Genomic DNA, 21,523 nt, shown 5'->3' on the forward strand with positions numbered 1-21,523 from the left:
CTGTTCCCTAATATCCGTGGACAAAGAAAATGACTCACTAAGCGGATAGAGAATGTGTTTATTTTGTCCAGATAATTGAGGCGTACACGAATTTTAAATCAAACTGTCTGATTGGCCAGAGTGTGGAGTAACAGCCGTCAATCAACCCCGATCTTAATACCGATTGGTTTCTGCTTAGATACGCTCTCACTTCGCAACAACCCAACCTGTAAGCAAGAAGAAGAAGCTACGCTATTCGCGTACATCTTACGCAAACTTAAGTCGGACAGGTCTTCACTCGCCTTCAAAATACGTATCTGACGTTAGATAGCCACCTTTGGCAGCAGGTGAGGTCAAATGCTGAGGGACGGAGCGGAAGAGCTTTGCCGACAGGTGGAGGAAAAAATATTTTAGCTTTAAGCTAAAAGGCAACAAATGGACGAAAACAAGACGGAGCTGGTCGAAAGCCTCATAATATGGGTGAGTCTGTTTGTGAATGTGTCGCCGAAACCGCGGAAGGGATTTAAGTCACCTGTTCGTAGCTGGTGGGGGTGTCAACGAAAGAAACCAGAGAGAAAATGAAGCAAATCTGACGATTTGTCCGGACGGTGTAATGGCAGAATAAGGTCGTTATTAGAGACATTAGCTTCGTGTGCAGCTGTTATTCGTCTCTGTGAGTCTATAGGTAGGAAATGTATCTGGGGGCGGGGGGGTCCTGCGGTCTGCTGAATGTAAAGTTAACACCTAGCAGATGCAAAGACAACAATCCTCTAGTTTATGTGGCTCTGGCAAGACTCGGGCCGCTAATCCAATTAACCAGGGGGGTATTTGCGGAATGTCGCTGTTTGATTGGATTTTTGCTAATGTTATGTAACTGCTTAAATGTAGCAAACAGCAGCAAGTAGTAAGGCACTTTCCGCTTACAGAGAACAAACAGTTTTGCTGCCTGTCTTGTGGTTAGTAATAGGATAAGCGCTGGGTTAATGAGATCTCGTCCAGGATCCACGATTGCTGTATCTGTCAGTAAGCCACTTTGTTGAATCCATAACTTTGTTGAACAGCAGTGTCACTAAGTAACGAGTCAACTTACCCAATGCCAAAAAACTAGAAAATGTATAAAGGTGTCCCATGCAGGGAGTCAAACTTCCTATGAACTCTTTAATTTGAAAACCGTGCTTGGTGCTCTTTAAATTGTTTCGTGGATACAGCTGCACTGTTCTTGTGTAAGGATATTGATCTTAGACTGGGAGAATTAACCGTACACCGTGGCTGCTGCTTGAATTATTTACATCTTCATGTAAGCAAGAAAGCCTTTGTCTTTATTTGGGTCTGCTGTGGTTTCTTTGCCACTATTGCCCTGTGCATCCCGCTCTAAACATTTATCATTGCTTCCATGCTAGATTATGGGAAACGTTATAATTGCTATTGTTTGAGTCACTAATAAGAGTTTTTTTTGTTTTTTGTTTTGTTTTTTTTAACTGAATGGCTTGACTTTGGAAACATTGTGCAAATGTAGATAGGTAAAAAAGCACTGCTGTAAATGAGACAAACAAGACTAAAGAAGAACACAAATGAAACAGTGCAGAGTGATAATGTGTCTTATTCTCTCCTCTCAGCTTTCCTTATTCTCTGTAGGGATATGAAACAACTACAGTGCTGTGAAAACTATTCACCACCTTTATGATTTCTTTTTTTTTGTATTGTTTTTGTTTGTTTGTTTGTTTTTTGTCCCATGATGTTTCAGATTGTCAAATTTTAATATTAGACATTTTAATATTAGACAATGATAACCCCAGAGATGCATTTTTAAATAATGATTTTATTTGTTAAGTTTTAATTAACTGTGTTTAACTGAAATCTTTGGAAATCATTTCACTAGCAACACCCAGGTCTGATTACTGCCAGATCTGTTAAATCTGTTAAATCATCACTTAGATAGAACCTGTCTGACAAGTTGAAACAGGCTAAAAGGTCTCAAAAAGTAGCAGTGGACCACAGTGAGACTCATTATCCACAAATGGGGACAACTTGGAACAGTAGTGAACAGTGGTAAGTCTACCAAAATTATCATCAATAATCCATCAATGACTCATCATGGAGGTCACAAAAGAACCCAGACCGAATTCTGGAGGACTGCACGTCTCCCTTGCCTGAGTCAAGGTCGGTCTTTGCGATTAAGAAAGAAAAGCAAAAATGTCATCCATGGAGGTTCCAAGGAGAAAACCACTGCTGACCAAAAAGGAAACAAAGGCTTGTCTCACATGTCCAAGACTTTTGGAGAAATATACTGTGGAGTGACAAGACACATTGAACCTTTTCGAAGGTTTGCATCCCATTACATCTGGGATAAAACTATCATACTATTTCAAAAACAATACATCATGTCGACAGTCAAACATGGAGGTGCTAGTGTGATGGTTGCTTTCATGCGTCAGGACCTGGACAACTTGCTTTAATTAATGGTGACATAAATTCTGCTCTCTGCCAGCAAATCCTGGAGGCAAATATCCCACAATTAGTTTGTGCTCCAATGTGGCTGCATTCAAACAATTCTGCAAAGAAGTGTCGGCCAAAATTCCTCCACAGCAGCTATTCCCAAAGTTAAGAGTACTGCGGCCCGCTTAAAAATTAAAAATTCCAGAGGGGCCTGCCATCATTAAATCTGCACTCTAACCAAAATATGAGACTCTGCTCCATTTCCACAAAAAATCTATTAAAAATAATCAAATAAATGGCTATAAATTGCTAATGCTACCCAGTTATATGCAAAGTATAAAGGCCTATGTTTGACCCACTTGCCACTGTGGCACAAACTTCAATACAAGTAAATTTAGGTCAGAGTAATGTCCTGTTACCAGTTTTAAATAACTTTTTTGTATAAATAAATAAATAAATACATTTATATAAGCATGTTACTGTACATAAGTGAGTAATTTCACACTGAATTTCTGTTATTACTGTTGCCCACCAGGGGGCCCTGGCCCACACTTTGAGAATCACTGCTGCACAGCAACCCGAGAGACTCATTGTCACATAACACAAAGACTTGAAGTTCTTGCTGCTAAGGGTGGCGCAACTAGTTTTTAGGTTTAAGGGGCAATTACTTTTTCACACATGTCCAGGTATGTTTAAATAGCTTTGTTCTGTTATTGAAAAAAAAATCATCATTTAAAGGTTTCTTTCTATAATAATATTTATTTTTATCTAAAACGGGTAAGTGACAAATGTGCAAAGAAATAAAAAATTAGGTACGGGGCAAATAGTTCACAGCACCGTATGGCATCTCAGAATATTTGCAATGTTGTACTTTTTAAAATATCTTTGATGGTGCACTTCTACATTATTCCCTCGGTTTATCAGTCATCATAATATTATTTTGTTTTCTGCCTCTCAGCTGCAAACCTTCAACACTCCTGCACCCTGCCAAACAGTGGACGAGCTGACCACTGGAGCAGCAATGTCACAGGCACTGCATCAGATGTGAGAGCACATGCTTTATTTATTTGGAGCCAGTTTCGTTAAGCTTGAGTAATTCATGTCACACACACTCCTGCCTGCTCCACATTAGGTCAAATGTGCACTGCTGGAACAGTTGGGATAGTATGCTTGCATTTTTTTGCACTCATGCCCTCATTAGTTCCTCTAATATAGAGAGAAGGGGTCCTGATTCTGCTTTAAAGTGCACACAAACAACAAGAAAACTACTGATATCTTATTACATTTCTGGCCAGTACCACATATTAGTCATTGACAATGACGCCTCACAGCAAGAACATTTTGGGTACAAAGTAGATCTGCTTAATTATGGCAACAATCATAATCACAGTTATGATGAGGATTATTTATCACAGAAAATTGATTTAAAATGTCATGCATTTGTCAAACTTTTTAGTTTAACAAAGAGAACAGAGAAAGTGCCCCACTGTAAAGGAAAGGCAAAGTGAGAGCACCATTTAAAATACTTGTTGGAGGCTTTAATTGTAAGTGAATATCAATTTCAGTTAATTGCACAGTTATAGCTTTGTGTGATAATTCTGAGAGCGAGCATGGAGTTTGCATGCTCTCACCGATCACATGTCACATATCTCCAGTAAAGTAACATCTTACCCATATAATCAAAAATCAGTGGGTTAATTTAGAATTCAAACATTTTCTCCTATTACAGAAACAGTTTTTGCCACTTTTGCCTGACAGAGTTGTTGTAAAAGTCAAAAGCTGGATCTTCCCCATGTGCAGCCCACAGCTGAATAAAAGAACCTGTCTGTTGTATCTAATCTAATGCTGGCAGTTGTAGAAATTAAAGAGCTTGAGTAGAAAAGGTTGTAGCATTTATTTCAGAAATTTAATACACATAACATGGATATCTAACAAAGACTAAACAAGGACTCTTGTGTAGAATAAGTCTTACCATCTCTGTGCTTCAGAGACCCTGCATGGTTCACTGATGGGTGGCTCAGTCGTATCAAAACAGATGTTGAGGACAACTGGAGATTGAAGGTACAAAGTACTATCATGCCCTGCTTTTTGTTCACTCTGTTTTTTGTTTTTTTAATTTTTTAATTTTTTTCTAATTTGCTGAACCCTTTGTGTGCTAAATCCTTTGTTTGCTCCACACCTGCCAAACTGTCCTTGACACTGATCTCCAAGCCGCTCCAGGGGTTCTGCTTCTGGCTTAAGCGTGCGCTCTGACTCTGCGCTCTGACTCTTCTGGTGAAAGTGTGCATGTATGTTTGTCCAAATATGTCAGCTGTAAGGTGTAAGGGTGGGAAAAAAAAGCCATTTTATCTACATTGATTTGGATGTGATGCTTTATTCCCTGCTGCTGCTTTTTCCTCTCCCCTGAATGCCTTTTTCATGGACACATCCTTTATTGCAGCGGCCCCCAACCTTTTTTGCACCACAGACCGATTTATGTCTGACAATATTTTCATGGACCAGCCTTTAAGGTGTCTCGGATAAATACAACAACAAAAAACCAGTACCAGTGCCAGAAAAAGAGGATTTATTCATAACACACGGGAAAAGACCCAGGGAAACCGAATTAATGATAAAAACAGTAAAAACCCTGAAAACCATGAATTTCACATCCGAGCCTCAACTCTTGTGGCCCGGGGTCTGGGGACCGCTGCTTTATTGTGCATATAATAGAAGTCTTATTTACATGTGGGTCATTCATCTCAAATCTTTTGCCTGACCATTTCAGATTTTCCTTAAAATGTTATGGTCCAAAATTAAATATTCTTGTCATTTTCTTGGTCAGTCCAACATGAAAGTTGAATGTAAATAACATTTTCTTTATGTTTGTGAATAAGAATTTAATGTTAAGTAGTATTCCAGAGGTTTTATTCATTTTTTCGCATTATTGTTAAATATAACTCAGAAATTATCTTCTGCAATGTGCCTTTTTTATTGTTGTGTGTTTAAAATATGGGACTTTTTTGTGGAAATTTGTGTGCAAACATTTTGTATGTATCTGTCTCAAATTACTCATTCATTTTTATAGAGCGGCCAGTGAAAAGTTTTGGCTTTTTAAGGCTCAAAATAGTTTTTGAGATATATTCAAGTTCAACTATTGCCTCAGATTTCAATGTGCAAAAATAAGGCTTTACAGTGGATGGACAGGCCTTTTTTTAAAAAAACAAACAAAAAACGATATTTATAGATAATTATCTACAAGTATTTGATACATGACCTGAAGTTTGACTGCAATTGTTATATAACTTTAGATTTTAAACCATAAGATTTTCAGGCAAATCAGAAGTGGCTGAGCAGAAATTGTTCAAAAAAAAATTGATGATGAGCGATTAAATGACCTAATTTGGTCTTAAGATTTATTATTAATATCAACTTAATCTACTATGCAACTCAAAATATCTGCCATGAAAAAGGACATTTTCACATGTGTGACTGAAAAGTTTCTTTTTTTGGTCTGCATGAACATATATTGTTTTCCATTGTTGTTTGTTCATTTTGATCTATATAAAACAAATATGAGAATATTTTATATCTTTCCTCAGATGAACAACCTGAAAAAGATCCTTCAGATGGTGGTTGACTATTATAATGAGGTATGAAGTATGTAATCCTTGTTCATGCACAGATGTTGTGCACAAGTTATTGGTAGAGATGACTACAGAATCTGAAAACCTATAAACAGTTGTTTACAGCTTTTATAATACTTTTACATCTTAGAGAAAAGCTTTACCTTAGTGAAAAGTTAAAGTGCAGCTTTTATTTTCTGTGCACCTTCAGGTCTTAGCCCAGGAAATTTCAGATTTTCCCTTGCCAGATGTGTCACTGGTGGCAGAGCATTCAGACCCCACTGAACTGGGGAGACTTCTGCAGCTTATACTGGGCTGTGCAGTCAGATGTGAGCGCAAACAGGGTATGTTGCTGCTTGTGTGTTACACATAATCTCTACACTCATGTAAGACCCAAATAAATACATTTTGCAGGAACAAAATGTAAAAAAATAAATAAAAAAAAATGTTGTAACATGTCATGTTTTGAGATGGCCTAGATTAGAAACCAGTGAGGACAGTTGCTGCATTTGGTAGTTTGACAAAATATTACAATGGTGTGTACGTTTGTGTAATTAATTTCTCTCATTATACTACCAGAATACATTCAGATCATCATGACCTTGGAGGAGTCTGTGCAGCATGTTGTCATGACAGCCATCCAGGAGGTCAGCCTGTTTTAATACAACATTAATTGCTATGACAAATTAGCGGTATTAAGGATACGCAGAAACAGCTTTGCTGAGCAGTTCTGCCATTTTAAATAACAGTAACTGTTTCAGCAGCAGCAATAGTTTTTGAAGGAGGTTCGAGTATTTACTTGCATATGCTGAAATAGGTTGAGGCTTTGCAGCTTTTTCAGTGAGTGTATGTAATAAACTCTGCTTCATTTTCCTCTTCAGCTCATGAGTAAAGAGGCCAAGACCCCATTTGGAGCAGAGCTGTCAGGGGACTTGGAACAGCAGGTTAGTATTATTATTATATCCCACTGATTATAAAAGAAAGTGTGTTGCTAAATGCATTTGTAATGTCTATTTGGTGCGATATGGTGGATATGAATGCATCGGGGGCAAATCGGGGTTCAGTATCTTGGTCAAGAATACTGTGACATGTGGACCGGAGCAGCTTAGGATTGAGCCGCCTACCTTCCGATTGGTAGACGATCTGCTCTGCCACCTGAGTGACAGCCGCTGCTGTATTTCTTTGCAGTTAAAATGTTCCTTTAGTGCAGCGTGCAACCTCGGCTTTTGGCTCATAGATATTGCTTGCACATATACTGACCTCATAATTTAAAACTTTAGTTGTATTTAATATGATGTTTTCTTTAACATGCATAAAGTCTAAAGTAGTTCAGCTTACTCTAATTTGCTTTTGCTAAGTCAAGCAAAGGACCTGCGTATGTAATTTAAATTGTTGGCTTGTTCAGCTGGTTCAGCTCGTCAGTTTATTGACTTGTTCTTGGAGCGTTACTGTACTGTGCAAACTGCAGAAGTCACTAATGTAACTTTTGTCAGGCAGTTGGCATCACAGCTGCTGATATTGCCATTTCAAAGGAGTCCACCCAACTTATTTCTGTAACTTGAGCCTTTATTTTCCTTGATGTGTTTGAGGAAGAACATTATCACTGTGCAGAGACTACCACAGCTCAAGTATTGACATGAACTGCACATGTAGCGCTGGGGATGTGCATCTTCAATGGGAAAATGAATCGGGGAACATTGATGGTTTTGTATTGATTTTATGAGTAATGTATTTTATGCTTAGTTCTTGAACTTAGCTTTTTTTTTTTTTTTTTTTTTTTTTAAGAAAAACTTTAGCCATTTAATATTTGCTTTTTCTGATCCATGTGAGAATCATCAATGTCTCTCTTCGATAATTTAACTTCCAAATCCTCATGTGTCCAGCTGAAAAAAGCTCTTGAGGACCTCGCTGAACTTCAGACAGAGAAGGAAGCACTAACCCAGCGATGTCAAGAGCTGGACCTACAGGTGAGTGCAGACCTGTTACACACAGCCAAGGAGAATTACTACTGAGAAATATTCCTGAATCTGATTAACTCGCGCTCTCTTGCCTTACTTTGCTGACATTCAGGTCTCTATGTCTCCACACATACATGTCTATGTACAGTATAAACAGGAATTGTGTAATGCTTTGCTCCATTGTGTGGAGCTGCTGTGGCAGAATGACCATGAGCTTAGAGTCTGGGCTCAGCTTGTCCTACCGTGGCATTCAGCCCATGCTCTGCCACTGCTACAAGGCCTCATTCAGCACTGAACAGGCAGACTAATTTTAGCTTAGGGACTGATCAACTGTTCAACTGGACTCTCGACAGATTGATTTGTTCTGTTTCCAGTCTTGCTCTTCTCTGATCGTAGCGAGGTAAGTATAACATGGTTGTCTGTCCCGCACAACTAAACTCAACTAAACCAGCTGCTTAAATATTTGTACTCTAACTCGGCTAACAGACGGTTCAGTTGGGATTCTGTTTGACACGCAGTGCTTGTTTAATAATTTTTACTGTTGTTCCAGTAATTAACCTAAAGACTTTGCCATATTCTTTTGAGAAAAGCAACATCACATTATTTTGAAATGTATATGGGTCTTTTGTACTGATGTGCTTGTTACTAATTATTTGTTGTTTCAAAGATTCAAACTATTAAAATAAATGGCTTCAAGTTAGCTCCAACAGGCCATACTGAGTTACTAAATATTTCTATTTTACATGGTTTTGTTTGGTGGTAGTAGATAAATTGAAAGTGCATTTTGTAAATATTTTACATGCAGAGTAAGAGATTTTGTCATCTTACATTGGTAGTAGGCTCTTTATCATTTACCCTTGCATGTGGAAATGCTGTTGTCATCGAGGACACCTGTTGCCATGGGTGTATAGTCTGCAACATCCTGCAGAAAGGTTGCATCAGTCAAAGAAACATGCACGTGAAGGTCAGAACCAAAGGTTTACCAGCAGAACTCTGCACTATAATGAGTCACTGAAATTATTCTGTGCTTGACCTGTGATTTTTAATTATGTGCCTGATTGGTATTCATAATAACAAGAATAATAGTGAACGTATATCTCAACTTTAGTTGTAGACAAGTTGTAAGGGCATTATGGGATAGGAATTTAAACAGTGATATGTTATTCTCAAACTAATTTCATAAACTGGCAACCAGCTTTGAGGTACTGGTGAGTGAGAATGAAAACTAACCATGCATTAACATGTTTGCTTAAAGTGCACTTTGTCTGTGCTCTGCTTTCAGCATGGATTAACTGCACTGTTTGCTTTAACAGCTGGGAAAATAAATTTTCATGGAAGTGGTGTATCTTTTGATGCACTGATGTGACATTTTACTTTGCATGAAATAAATGAAGATATTTAATGTCATATTTTCCCCCCGAGGAAACCAGTTCAAATTTAAAACTACTTGTGAGAATGGCTCTCTCACCTTACTTTGCCTGCACAGGTGGCTGTTCTTCAAGAGGAACGGAACAGCTTATTGGCTGAGAATGACGTCCTAACAGACCGAGCTAATCAGCTGGACACATTTGATGACCCAAGCACACCCTCAGGAAGAAAACACAGTCAGTTACAGCAACAGCTAGAAACACTGCAGGAGGAGAACTTCAGGTTTGTCCTTTCCTCTTGAAATGGCTGATGTACCTCCCACCTCACTATGGTGAAAACAAAACAATGATGTGTTATGCATTTTCTAGGCTGGAGGCTGCTAAGGATGACTATCGGATCCACTGTGAGGAGCTGGAGAAGCAGCTGATAGAAGTTCAGCACCGAAATGATGATCTCACCAGCTTGGCAGAAGAATCGCGAGCTCTCAAAGATGAACTGGATGTGCTGAGGTTTGTGTCTGTATTACAACAGATCCGTTAAAGTATTAAATTGTGTAGAGGTAAAATCATAAAAATTAATCCAGTAAAATAAAAACGCATTTCAGGCTCAGGATTAGAAATGAGTGCATCAGTCGGATAGCTTAAATTAATTGGTTTGGAGAGAAAGTTAGTGAGGCAAGGCCGAGATTATTTGGACATATGTAGAGGAGGGTTAGTGCTTACAATGGAAAAACAATGTTGAATATGGAGTTGCTAGGTAAAAAGAAAAGAGGAAGACCACAGAAAAGATTCATGGATATAGTGAAGGAAGACCTACAGAAGGTTGGTGTGAATGAAGATGAGGGATACGGTCCGATGGAGACAGATGATCTGCTGTGGTGACCTCTAAAGGAAGGAATCGAAGGACAGTTTACAAGTAGATACTTTCTGTTGTCCCCTGCTGCGAAACTAATAGAAGCAGAAAGGCCACACCCTTCAATGAGTGAAACTGGCTGATGTTTGAGTTTCTGACCTTAACAATGAGGGCTGTCATTTTGCTGGCATGAAATCGGTGGAACACCGGTACAGATTATCTCGTTCCAGTAAAATGACTTAATTCTAAATCGGTAATGTTACAGGAAGTGAAACAATGAGATTTCGAATTTCTTTTGTAAGAGTGTCCTGGGACTAGATAATCAGCAGGTTTTTGAAACCAGAGCTCTTTGATCTCTCACGCAAGCACTGGGAGATCATTTAAGTTCGACACAAAAGGCGCTTACCTTGGTTCAAAACGTTCTACCTGAGTGTATAGTTTAAAGTAGAAAGGCCTTATTTCTGAAGCAGCTCTTGTTCACAGTTATATTGGAGACTCAAATGTGTGGCAAAGATATTTTACAGTCCTTCATATTCTTGGGTAGGAAAATGTTTGTTTTGCGATATTAAATATATAAGTAATCAAAGAGGTAGTTTTAAAGTATCCAGTGATCCCAATAGCTTATTTAAATGTTGCTTATTCCAGGCACAGTAAATCGAGACATGTGCCACAGTACTGTATATTTCTGTTTTCCAATGTGCTGTATAGGAACTGCTCAGATCGGGTGGTGATGCTGGAGGCTTCGGTGGAAACGTACAAGCGCAAGCTGGAGAATCTGGGTGATTTAAAGAGGCAGATGAAACTGTTGGAGGAGAACAACATGACTTACATGCAAAACACAGTCAGTCTGGAGGAAGAGCTGCGCAAGGCCAACGCTGCCCGTGCACAGCTCGAGACATACAAGAGACAGGTAAATGACATGCAAAAGCACAGCTGGAAATTTCATCCAAAATCCACACAAATTATAAATTTCACACAATAATTATTTGTTAATCATTTGTAATAATTACATTTACTGGCATTTTATGAGCAATAATGTGTCTGATGCTAGATGAATTTATATTATTACTTTTTCATTTATTTAGGTCCAGGAGCTACACAGGAAGTTGTCTGAGGAGACGAGGCGAGCAGACAACCTGGCGTTTGAGATGAAGAAGTTGGAGGAGAAACATGAAACTGCAACGAAAGAAAAGGAGGTTTAGCAGCATTTATTTATTTATTTATTTTTTTTTGTTAGCAATAATAATGTAATAATTTTCTTCTGTGATAAAACTCCTAACTAACATTGTTAAAAAATTTCTTCACCACCACAAGAGGATCATCATTGAGCGAGATTCTCTGAAGGAACTGAACGAGGAGCTTCGATGCACTCAGGCTCAGCAGCACCAACTCTCCCAAGCAGGTATCCTATAGGAAAGGTCATACCTGACATTACTTATTGTGGTGTTGCTATGGTAATCTGAAGTTTGCATGCTTATTTCATATAGGCATGCTTCCCTCTAGCAGCCCGAGTCATGATAACCTGGCTGCTGAGTTGATGCCCATTGAGTACAGGTAGTATCTTACTGCTGTTGCTGCACTTAATAAGATTTCTATCTTTCCCACTAAATTAATGTGTGTGACTGATGTGTAATTGTTCAGAGAAAAGTTCATTCGGCTGCAGCATGAGAATAAGATGTTGAGAGTGCAGCAGGAAGAATATGAGCGTGAGAAGATCGCTTCTCTGCAGGCCCAGCTGGAGGAAGCACACAAGACTCGCAGCGAACTGGACACTGAAAACAGGTTAACAGAATTTCTGTCAAGCACTGATAGATGTGATAGAAGCTGTTCTCTCCATACATTTAGTTTGAAGTATTTTATTGTCCTTATCAAACGTATTCGATCTGCATGTTAACCTTTCATTCCTCTACATTGTGGTTAATCTTCAGATTGAGTCGAGAACGGGTCAGTGAGCTGCAGCAGCAGGTTGAGGACCTCCAAAAGGCTTTGCAGAGTCAGGCATCCAAGCCTGATGATGTAAGTGTGCCCAAATAGGCTGGCATTAGTACAGAGAAAATGCAGAGTCAGTGTCAGCCTGGTATATTTGATGCTGACAGGGTATTACAAAAGAAAATCACTCATACAAGGTAGGCAGATTGATATTAAGACTGAGATTGAGATGGATAGATATTGGTAGAGAAAGATGTATGCATTGAGTCAGATTCATAGATTTTTGGTCAGTCATGCAGTTTTTGTCATTCTTTCCACAAGGAGTTTTACAAAAGAATAGTATTAACTGTAATTACAGCCATTTGTATACATTCACATAGATGGTTTACAGCAAGATGCAAACCTCTGGTTTAAATGTAAGAACAGGAAGGCCAAATTAGTTTTCCAGAAAACACCTTAAAGAGCCAGCACAGTTCTTTCAATCACATCTTGATTGTTTGTTTTTACTTTAGGGTGAGTCTGTCAGGGGAAATCCACTTTATTTAATTTTGCCATCCAGAATGAAATTCCTTAACCACATTTAATCTTGTACTTCTACTTTGTCATTTTCAGTCAAACCTGAAGCGGAAACTTGATGCACACATGTAAGTGCAGCTGGTCTGAGCTTTGACAAATAACTAAGGGGTGCAAAATGAATTTCTATGTTTTTCCAGTAGAGGGCGGTAACGAAGCAGCATTTTTCTTCCCCTTCAGGGTCCAACTGAACGAGGCTCAGGATGAAATCATGAAAAAGAAAGAGCTGCTGGAGGACCTTCAGCCTGACAACACTCAAACCTGTAAGTTGTGTGTTGCGTCATCATTACACAACACGAGACACAAAGTGATGGCTTAGTTATAAGTGTTATTATTTTATTTAAAAGCTCTGAAGGTGGATGAGCTGATGGCTGCTCTTAAGAAGAAGGATGATGACATGAGAGCAATGGAAGAGAGATACAAGATGTACCTGGAGAAAGCTCGCAATGTGGGTAATATTATTCATGTTTCGTTACTTTGAGTATTGTCTGTGTTAGTATTTCACTTCCTTTGTTCCTACTTGTAGGTGATCCGAGCATTGGACCCTAAGCTGAATCCTGCTACTGTTGAGATCCAGGCTCTGAGGAACCAGTTAGCAGACCGAGACAAGCAGATTCTCAGCTTGGAAGTAAATCTGCATTTTAACTTGTTAAAACTGAAGTTATATGTTTACGACATGTTTCTCAAAACTGAGTCAATGTGCAGAGAAGAAACTCTGTATCAGAATATACAGATATCAACAACAGTATGAGGAAATTCATGTAAGCCACTCGGAGATGGAAGTAAACAAAGGTTCTGAAATATGGCAGTCTCTACCTTTTCCATTATAAAGACCCAGTGATGTTTTCCCTTCTTGCATTTCCTAAACCCGTAAATAAGATTACCTCCTGTTGCCTCACTTTTAGGGCAAAGATCTGAAATTGGTTCATTTATCCTGTGGGGGTCTTTCTGGTGTGAAAGAAGTGACGTGGAAAAGCTTTCTGCTTCCTCACTTAGTGATTCTGCAAAAGAACAGCCCAGCCCAGGGCTCTCTGTCATTTTGTGTTGATATTTAGTGTTTGGCTCTTTGGGAGATTGAAGATTTTGTTTTAAATTTAGTGGTTGGTTTTTGTTGTTGTTGTTTTTTTTCGTTTAAATGGACTGACATTTTTGGCTAATTTGTCTCATAGCGTCAGTGTGAACAGGCAAAGCTGAGAGAGTATGAGGAAAAGCTGATTGTCACAGCATGGTATAACAAGGTAAAGTAAAATTGGCCGGCAAGATGGTCTGTTACATATTTACCTACTGCCTCTCCTTCACTCAGTGTTTTCTTTCTGTACTCAGAGTCTGAACTTTCAGAAGCTGGCCATCGAATCACGTCTCGGGGGCCACACTGCCTCCATGCTGTCCCCCGGTCAGTCCTTTCTGACACAGCAGCGGCAAGTCTCAAATGCCCCCCGCCGGGCACTTTCAATCAGCGTGCCTGCCACTACCTCCAAGTAGACTGTGTCACAGAGCCGAATGTCTCCCTTTATTCAGCTAAGGAAAAATCTATAACCATCACTCCCTCCCATAAGTGACCTTAAACACATCTGCTCTCAAAACGGGGAGGGGTCAAAGATATGCTGATTGGGATCAGTGAGCATCGGCTCATCCAATAGGTCACCCACCTGATGATATTTATGCTCTCCTACTGTACATTGAACCTGGATAGAAAGTTAACCTACTGTTAACTCAAGCAGTACACAATGCACCAACTCTAGAGTAGACTAGAACACATTTCTACCCTGCTTTTGCTTTGCTGTGCAGCTGAATACTTGTTATAATCAGTTTAGCCTGGGCTCATTTATCTCCTGTCAGGACTAAGAGAAACATAACTGACTGCTTAATGATATTTAATTCAGAGTTTGAGCCCACTCATTTTAACGAATGTGATATTAATGAACGCTAAAGCCGAGAACTTGTAACTTTAGATGATTGTTGAAATACGTACAAGTTGAACAATCAAAGTATGCAGTGATGGTGACACGGTCATCAAACAGGAGCATCTGATGAAAAACACAAAGAAGCTTTGAAAAATCAGTTCTGTATGTGGTGCTGGCCACCAACTGCTTTTATGCTTCAAACGTCAGCCACTTAGTTTTTACTAAAATGGAAAAAAGCCCATCATGTAAAGCTGTGAAAATCCTAAACCGTTTAAAGTAAATCCAGGAATATTTTTCTATATTTCCAGGGAGTGATGTGATCTCTGTACTGGCAGTGTGCTCACAGTAAAAACTGCTGGGCCTTCTTGAATCATATTTAGCAGTGACTATCCAAGACTGTAGTCTCTAAATTTGTACAACTGTAATGTAAACATGATGTTAACACCAGCCTTTGATCCAAATATCAGAATCAGGTTGAACATTTATATAGTACCTTCAAATTGTAACTTGAATCTTTTTTGTTTTTGTTTTTGTTTTTGTTACTGTAATCGGGTTGTATCGTGAACATGTATTCAGGCTGTTTAGTGTCAGCAGAGGTTAAAAGCACTATAGAGGAGCAGAATTTGTATTTCAGATTGTTGGTTTCTGGCTGCCTGTTGCTACACCTTCTAGTTAAACTGCACTAGTTTCACAACACATAATTAGATTCTATTATAATTTTTTATAGAAGTATCTAAAATTGCTTTGATTTTTTTTTTGCAGTGAATGACGATTATAGATTTCTGATGTTAAAAAGCAGTGACTCCTAAAAATAGGTGGTATCAAGTGTAGCACAGCACAGGGAACTGTGAGTTGTCGTTTGTGTGTAAATGGATTAAAAAAAAGTGTAGGGGAAAGGCATTATAAACTTTCAGGGTTGTAAGAAGTTCAAATTTTAAAGCTTTTGGATTTCTTGTGAATAAATGCATTTTGTTTTTCTAAAAATGTATATTGTATTCATTTATCACTTGGGTGTGTACAGCTGTATTCATATTATCCACACAAAGCAAAGGTTTTCTGATGATGTTGTCAGTGTGTGCAAGTCATCGCTGTGAGCCAAAAGTTCAGGCTTCAGAATAATCCAAATTCCCATTTTCATAACAGTATTTTCCACCTTGCTGTTGTGTGTGGATGGTGCTAGATCACGCACCTGTAGCTCAGATACACTCAGATAAAATGGTCCCAACTACTTACTGTTTAAGCCTGTTGTTTGTGAATTTATCATCTCAGTTGCTACTTTCAGGTCTTACTGAACACTAGTCCACCCAAAGGCTGATATCAAAGAAATTGCAACAGTCTCCTTTGTTTGCTACACTTTGATAAATAGACAATCTCACCAAGAAATCTTCTAATTTAGCAAGCCTTGGCATAAACCTGGGAGTGTTCCAGTACATGTAGTTTGAGTCATTTTACTCTGTACTCAGCTCTAGACCATTAGAAACAAACTTCAGCAGGACTCCTTTAGCAGGAAATGAGCATGGATGATGGAGCATGAAGTATTAATGAAGTCCAGGGTGCTTTGATGGCACTTTTGAGTTAGTCTCTATTTTTGAGTTGGGTGTTGATATTACATAATGTGTGAGGGCACATCATGGTCAATGTCTGCAATCAAGAGACAACTTTGCATTACACTTATAATTTTCCACATTAGTTTCTGATTTTTCTATTCAGATCAGTTAAAAACTGTGAATAAAAATACTTACTTTTAGTTTGTTGCTCTATTTTTTACTTTAGTTTTTTTATGTACTATATTATACATTTTAAAACTTGAGTATTTGTAGTTTTGGAAATAGTTGGATAAGTACCAGAGCATTTTAAATGTGAATAATGAATTTCAACTAAATGTTGAAATGACCTCCTCGGTTTGGGGGTAATAACTGTACATGTCTCTGAAATGTAGGCCTCGGATATTTTGAATGAAAATAAAAATAACAATACTTCCAATTGGTGACGCAGAAGTTGCATTATTTAAATTTAGGAAGATAAATATTTTGATGACTTTGAACCTGTTTACCTTAAGTGAAATGTTGGTGCAATAACAATATAAATATCAAACTTGATTGATGATTTTTATGAGCAAATTAAACAACAGAATGCAATTTAAAAAATCACACTTAAGGGTCACTTAACACGCAACTGCTTAACGTCTCATTTAAAGCTAATATGCATATCAAATTCATCCTAACCTTTATTTATGTAAATAGAGTTAGTCACCACAGCAAAACAACTGTAATTAAAAAGCAGCAGTTGTAGTCTGGTATATCAGTTTGTTTGTAGCTTTCACACATCCAGCACTGACTAAAAAACATTTGGAAACATTTATTTGCACTTTTGGAGAAAAGAAGATTTATCACTTGTGGAAAACCTAAAAGGTATAGCAACAAGCAGCATAGTTGACTAATCAAAGGAGTTTGCGAAGAAAAGCGTCTGGACTTCTTTAAGTTGCTTGAAGACGGCCCAGGATGTGAGTGGGCATTAAGGCGTCTGGGGAGGGAACTCAAAACTGGATTATAGATGGCAGACAGTTGGTGTCGTAAACCACCGCCTCTGTTCAAAGATGGTCGCTCACTCCTAGGAGTGAAAGAGGCCATCTATGTCCACTGTGAGCGACCATCTTTGAACAGAGGCGGTGGTTTACGACACCAACTGTCTGCCATCTATAATCCAGTTTTGAGTTCCCTCCCCAGATGCCTTAACGCCCACTCACATCCTGGGCCATCTGACCTCAGGAATTCACATAACAAGGTGGGGCCAGGTTTCACAATGAGCTCACCTGAAACCCTGGCTGATTAGGTCCCACACCCGCTTTCACACCTTGGCTCATATGATTAGAGGATCACCAGGGGGTCCTTTGTCCCTCTTTGGGGGGATACTCCCACTGGGTTTAAATCTGGGACTCTCGGCCATTTGACCTTAGAACTGAAGAAGCTTCTCGGATGAGAGGTGAAACGTCTTCAAGCAACTTAAAGAAGTCCAGACACTTTTCTTCGCAAACTCCTTTGACTACGATGACCTGGATGACTGAGAACCTTCACAGACATAGTTGACTAATGTCTGCACATTTGCCATCTTATATAGCCCAGTTGAAAACTGTGGTTCAACTGAGCACGTGCCTGTGGCTGTGTGTGTGCACACATTAGGGTGTATTCCAGTACTTAATAGCACTAGACGTCTGCTCAGCACATCATGGAAGCACCTCCAGACAGCCAGGGCATCAATTAGAGTATTTTGCAGCAGATTTGAGCCACCCCCTGCTGGACATATTCTCCTTTACAGAAAAGTTTCAGTTTCAAAGTTAGCTCTGCCTCTTGCTTATTACATCACCTTTGAGTCACAAAAATAGTGAAGATGCCAGCTTAAGGCTCTACAATGCACTTTGTGTGAGGTCTATCTTTTATGTACAGTCTATAGTCAAAACTCAGTATGTGATAAATAATGATAAATAATAATAATACTATTGAAAAAGGCATAGTCTCCATCTCACAGCAACACAACAATATTCACATTTGCTTTTTCTGTTGAAACTGATTTTGGTAGGGGAATACCCTTTCTTTGAAATAAGTCTTTAAATTTCACGAGTGTGGTTTGTTGGGGATGGTTCGGCGGGGCTTAGCGTACACCTTAAAAGGGTAGGGTGTGCGAGTGGCTCCGGTGACTCCTTCTGTACTCAGCTTGACTCCATCCAGAGTGGAAAACTTAAACTTTTGAAACAAACTGACAAAAAACAGGAAGAGCTCCATCCTTGCCAGCCCCTCACCGAGACACGCGCGCCTACCTGGGAAAGGAAGGTGACTCTGGTTATCACCCCATTTAACCAATATCATAATTACAGTTTATATGTTAAAATTACCTGCAGAGAAAGGTAAAAATGCTTCCCTCCTCACAAACTTGCCCTCGGTATCTAGGAAATGTTCAGGATTAAAGGTGTCTGGAGTCTCCCATTTATTCTTATCAAACAGCACTGAAGTCAGGTTAGGCATCACAGAGGTCCCCTGCACACAGATGACAGCAGTCACATTCAAAGACGGTATTCAAAGTGCTGGTTTATACAGCTAGGCAATGTTTGTAAGAACAAATATAAGACAAAAAAGACCACTTTATCTTGAAAAAAGGACAAAGAACCCTTCCTAAAATCTCATGCAAGGGCTTGTTGACAGTAAACACTTACTAGGTGCTCACGCTGTTAAGGGGGTTATAATCTGGGAAACAACACATACTGTTTTGTTAAGGTATAGCCTACATATTTAGCATGTATCATTATTAGCATCCTTGTTCTCTGTCAGAAAAAATTGTTTTCCCCCTTTTTGCCATCTGCAACGCATTTGAAAGCAACAGTCAGTTTTAAGTTGCAGTGTGGCGAGTGGAAAAATAGAATTTCAGTCATTGTTTATTTTGGAAAAAGAAAAGTATTTTTATAAAAAGCTAAATTATTTTTGGCAAATGGAAACCTTGTTTTTGGTCCCCTACGTGATGGTTTACCTGGATGAAACCAATGCAAGAACTTGAACTAAGCAATTTTTAATCTTATGTAGGGGGCTTAAGCTGCTGTGTTCTATGAGCAGACCAGATGCACCTTGGGTATGAAGTAACCACCCAGCATTGTGTCCTTGGCGGCCATCCTGAGTCCATTGAGTGGAACGATGTTTCCCATCCTCTGGATCTCGTGGATGACAGCATCAGTGTAAGGCAGGTTGGGTTTGTCTGTCATGGTGGGCTGACGGGTCTGTCCGATCACTCTGTCTATCTCTTCCTGGACTTTACCTGGCAGTCAAATTATATTAACTTGTTAATTAACAGGTATCCGTGTCATATAATTATTTTGATCTCTGACCTGGATGTCATTTAAAACTAGTCTTGTTTTGAACTTACACTGGATCTGAGGATTCATGATAAGATAGATGAGTCCCCACTGCAAAGTCTTTGAAGTGGTTTCACTGCCAGCCAGGAACAAGTCCAGACAGCACAGAACCAGGTTTTCTTCCTCAAAGCCCAAATGAGTGTTTCTGTTGTGCTAGCAAGCAAAGCAAGGAATCAAACATACAAGTTACTAAACAGATTTTATTTATTACTGTTATTATTATTTTTGGTGAATGTAAACAGCATACTTTCTCCTTTATGAGGAAGCTGTCAACATAATCTCTTGGGTTGTTGGGGTCCAGATCTAACTTATGTTTCTCGATCTCTTCCCTGATAGATGCTACCAAAGATCTGGAGCTGCTAAAGATGCGATTGTGGGGCCCCGGCAGGTGTTTCATCAGTCCTGGGAATGCATCATATAGCTGTCAGGGGAGGAAATTGAAAAAAATGTATTCAGTGGTGGGTTACCTTTCAATATTTTCAGGAAGAGAACTTCCACTGACACAATTTGTGTCTTACTAGAGCCCATATGGAACCTTCCAGATAGGCCATCTCAGTCAGATTGCTCAGCATGACCTGGAAGTTGTGGTCACTGTAGTCAAATCGTCTCCCAAACACTATCTTGCAGATGATGTTGGAGACAGCATTGTTTAAGAACGGCACTGGGTCGAATGGCTCACCTGAAGACAGGAAATGCGTTTAGTCACAGTACACTGTGTGTGTTTTGCTTTCACTCATTGCGGTCTCTCGACCTTTCTCCTTTTCCATCGCGTCCTTCAGATGTTGACTTTCATCACAAATACTCTGCTCTGTGGACTCCTTAGCTAAACCAAAGGTGCGTAAAGTAGCCATGGCAAAACGTCGCTGTCTTCTCCACACCTTCCCATTACTGAAGAAAAGACCCGCTGAAAGGAAAAGAAAGCAAAAATTACTGAGGTGTGCCTCAGAAGGCGACCTGACTGCTTTGTTGCTGAAGTATTGCATTTGTGTATTCTTTTTGTGATTCACCTGAGTTCCCTGAATAAATTCTGGTCACCATCGGGCTGTAAGGCCGGTCCACAAAGTTGTCCGCTTGTGTTACTAAAGCTTCCTTCACCATCTTCCACCCGGACACAAACACTGTTTTGTGCCTTCCCAGACGTATGCAGAACACATTCCCATAAAAATCAGCAAGCTGTGGATGCAGCAGCAGACAATAAGTGGCCTGTTTTCTAGCATGTGATTCTGATAAGATGCATAGCACAACCTGTTGTTAACACTATAACTTAGTATCTGCAAGGTATTTGGAATTGCTTTATTATTTTACCAAAGTGAAAGATGAACATTTTGTTAACTTTATTATTAATGTTCTCTTTAAACTATTCAAGCAGTGATTCTACTTCAGATGAAAGTGTAACTAAATAGCTATTTCTTAGAGGTAGTGGAAATCCTGAGGTTGCCCAAGTGGACTTTTAAGAAATGTGTAAATGCCACAATACTGTCAGCTTACCTTGGTTAGGTAAATATGAGGCTGTTTGGCATCAATGTTGAAGATGTTTCCTAAAATAGGGAGAGCTGGAGGTCCTGGAGGAAAGCCTGGTGGATCCTTATCCTTACGAAAATGAAAATATACCATAAGGAGGCCAGCAAAAATAATAAGCAATTGCTCCTTTATATCAAGACAAGAAAACAAATCACGCAGCTGCATTGTGAAGCAGAGTAGGAAAGGAGAAAAAACTGAGTGATCAGGACCTCAACTCCAGGATCCCTTCCTATTTAGAGATGGGCTGGTACATGCTGACTCACAGCTTGGGTATATATAATGATCTGTGTGTGTGTGAAGGTTTGTCTGATGCTGGGTCAGGCCTCAGTTATTACAGATTCTACTAAAAAGTAGCACCAACATTTTTTTATGTTCACATTGTTGATGTGAAATCTTTACATACATACAGGAACTGTTTTGAGTAAATTGATATAAGGGAGAAAAAAACTTGAACAGGAACACAAATAGTAAAATGCACTGGTACTTATAAGCTAGTCAAAT

The 21,523-nt window shown here is 39.2% G+C and overlaps 2 protein-coding genes across 3 annotated transcripts; one reads left to right on the plus strand and one right to left on the minus strand.

The window, feature by feature from the left end:
- The first annotated feature begins 195 nt into the window (after positions 1-195).
- Positions 196-15,588, plus strand: hook1 (hook microtubule-tethering protein 1). Of its 2 annotated transcripts, XM_003439888.5 has the most exons (22): positions 196-459; positions 3,374-3,459; positions 4,404-4,476; positions 5,997-6,047; positions 6,232-6,364; positions 6,600-6,667; positions 6,902-6,964; positions 7,904-7,987; positions 9,465-9,628; positions 9,715-9,855; positions 10,907-11,108; positions 11,284-11,394; positions 11,513-11,600; positions 11,686-11,752; positions 11,840-11,980; positions 12,127-12,214; positions 12,740-12,771; positions 12,881-12,963; positions 13,048-13,148; positions 13,227-13,328; positions 13,870-13,938; positions 14,024-15,588. In XM_003439888.5, exons 1-22 carry the CDS (start codon positions 415-417, stop codon positions 14,180-14,182), a joined length of 2,151 nt encoding a protein of 716 aa, XP_003439936.1. In that variant the 5' UTR covers positions 196-414; the 3' UTR covers positions 14,183-15,588. The 2 variants fall into 2 exon arrangements, with proteins under 2 accessions (XP_003439936.1, XP_025758991.1); XM_025903206.1 differs by lacking the exons at positions 196-459; positions 3,374-3,459 and adding an exon at positions 4,627-4,703 and having other exon boundaries at positions 4,413-4,476.
- Positions 15,589-17,745: 2,157 nt separating this feature from the next.
- LOC100703683 (cytochrome P450 2J6) lies at positions 17,746-21,459 on the minus strand. The gene is made up of 9 exons (XM_019351305.2): positions 20,990-21,459; positions 20,509-20,674; positions 20,253-20,405; positions 20,020-20,180; positions 19,749-19,922; positions 19,513-19,654; positions 19,217-19,404; positions 18,494-18,635; positions 17,746-18,418 (listed from the first exon to the last, which is right to left on the minus strand). Exons 1-9 carry the CDS (start codon positions 21,185-21,187, stop codon positions 18,216-18,218), a joined length of 1,527 nt encoding a protein of 508 aa, XP_019206850.1. The 5' UTR covers positions 21,188-21,459; the 3' UTR covers positions 17,746-18,215.
- Positions 21,460-21,523: the final 64 nt, after the last annotated feature.

This window comes from Oreochromis niloticus, linkage group LG23 (genome assembly GCF_001858045.2).
Source record: "Oreochromis niloticus isolate F11D_XX linkage group LG23, O_niloticus_UMD_NMBU, whole genome shotgun sequence".
Lineage (NCBI taxonomy): Eukaryota > Metazoa > Chordata > Actinopteri > Cichliformes > Cichlidae > Oreochromis > Oreochromis niloticus.

Coding starts and splice junctions, on each gene's coding strand:
- hook1 (XM_003439888.5), top strand. CDS start 415: ATGGACGAAAACAAGACGGAGCTGGTCGAAAGCCTCATAATATGG. Junction 11,753..11,839: donor TTGATGCCCATTGAGTACAG/GTAGTATCTTAC, acceptor GTAATTGTTCAG/AGAAAAGTTCATTCGGCTGC. Junction 13,329..13,869: donor AGCAGATTCTCAGCTTGGAA/GTAAATCTGCAT, acceptor TTTGTCTCATAG/CGTCAGTGTGAACAGGCAAA.
- LOC100703683 (XM_019351305.2), bottom strand. CDS start 21,187: ATGCAGCTGCGTGATTTGTTTTCTTGTCTTGATATAAAGGAGCAATTG. Junction 19,923..20,019: donor AAGGTTCCATATGGGCTCTA/GTAAGACACAAA, acceptor CTCCCCTGACAG/CTATATGATGCATTCCCAGG. Junction 19,405..19,512: donor CATGAATCCTCAGATCCAGT/GTAAGTTCAAAA, acceptor TTTGACTGCCAG/GTAAAGTCCAGGAAGAGATA.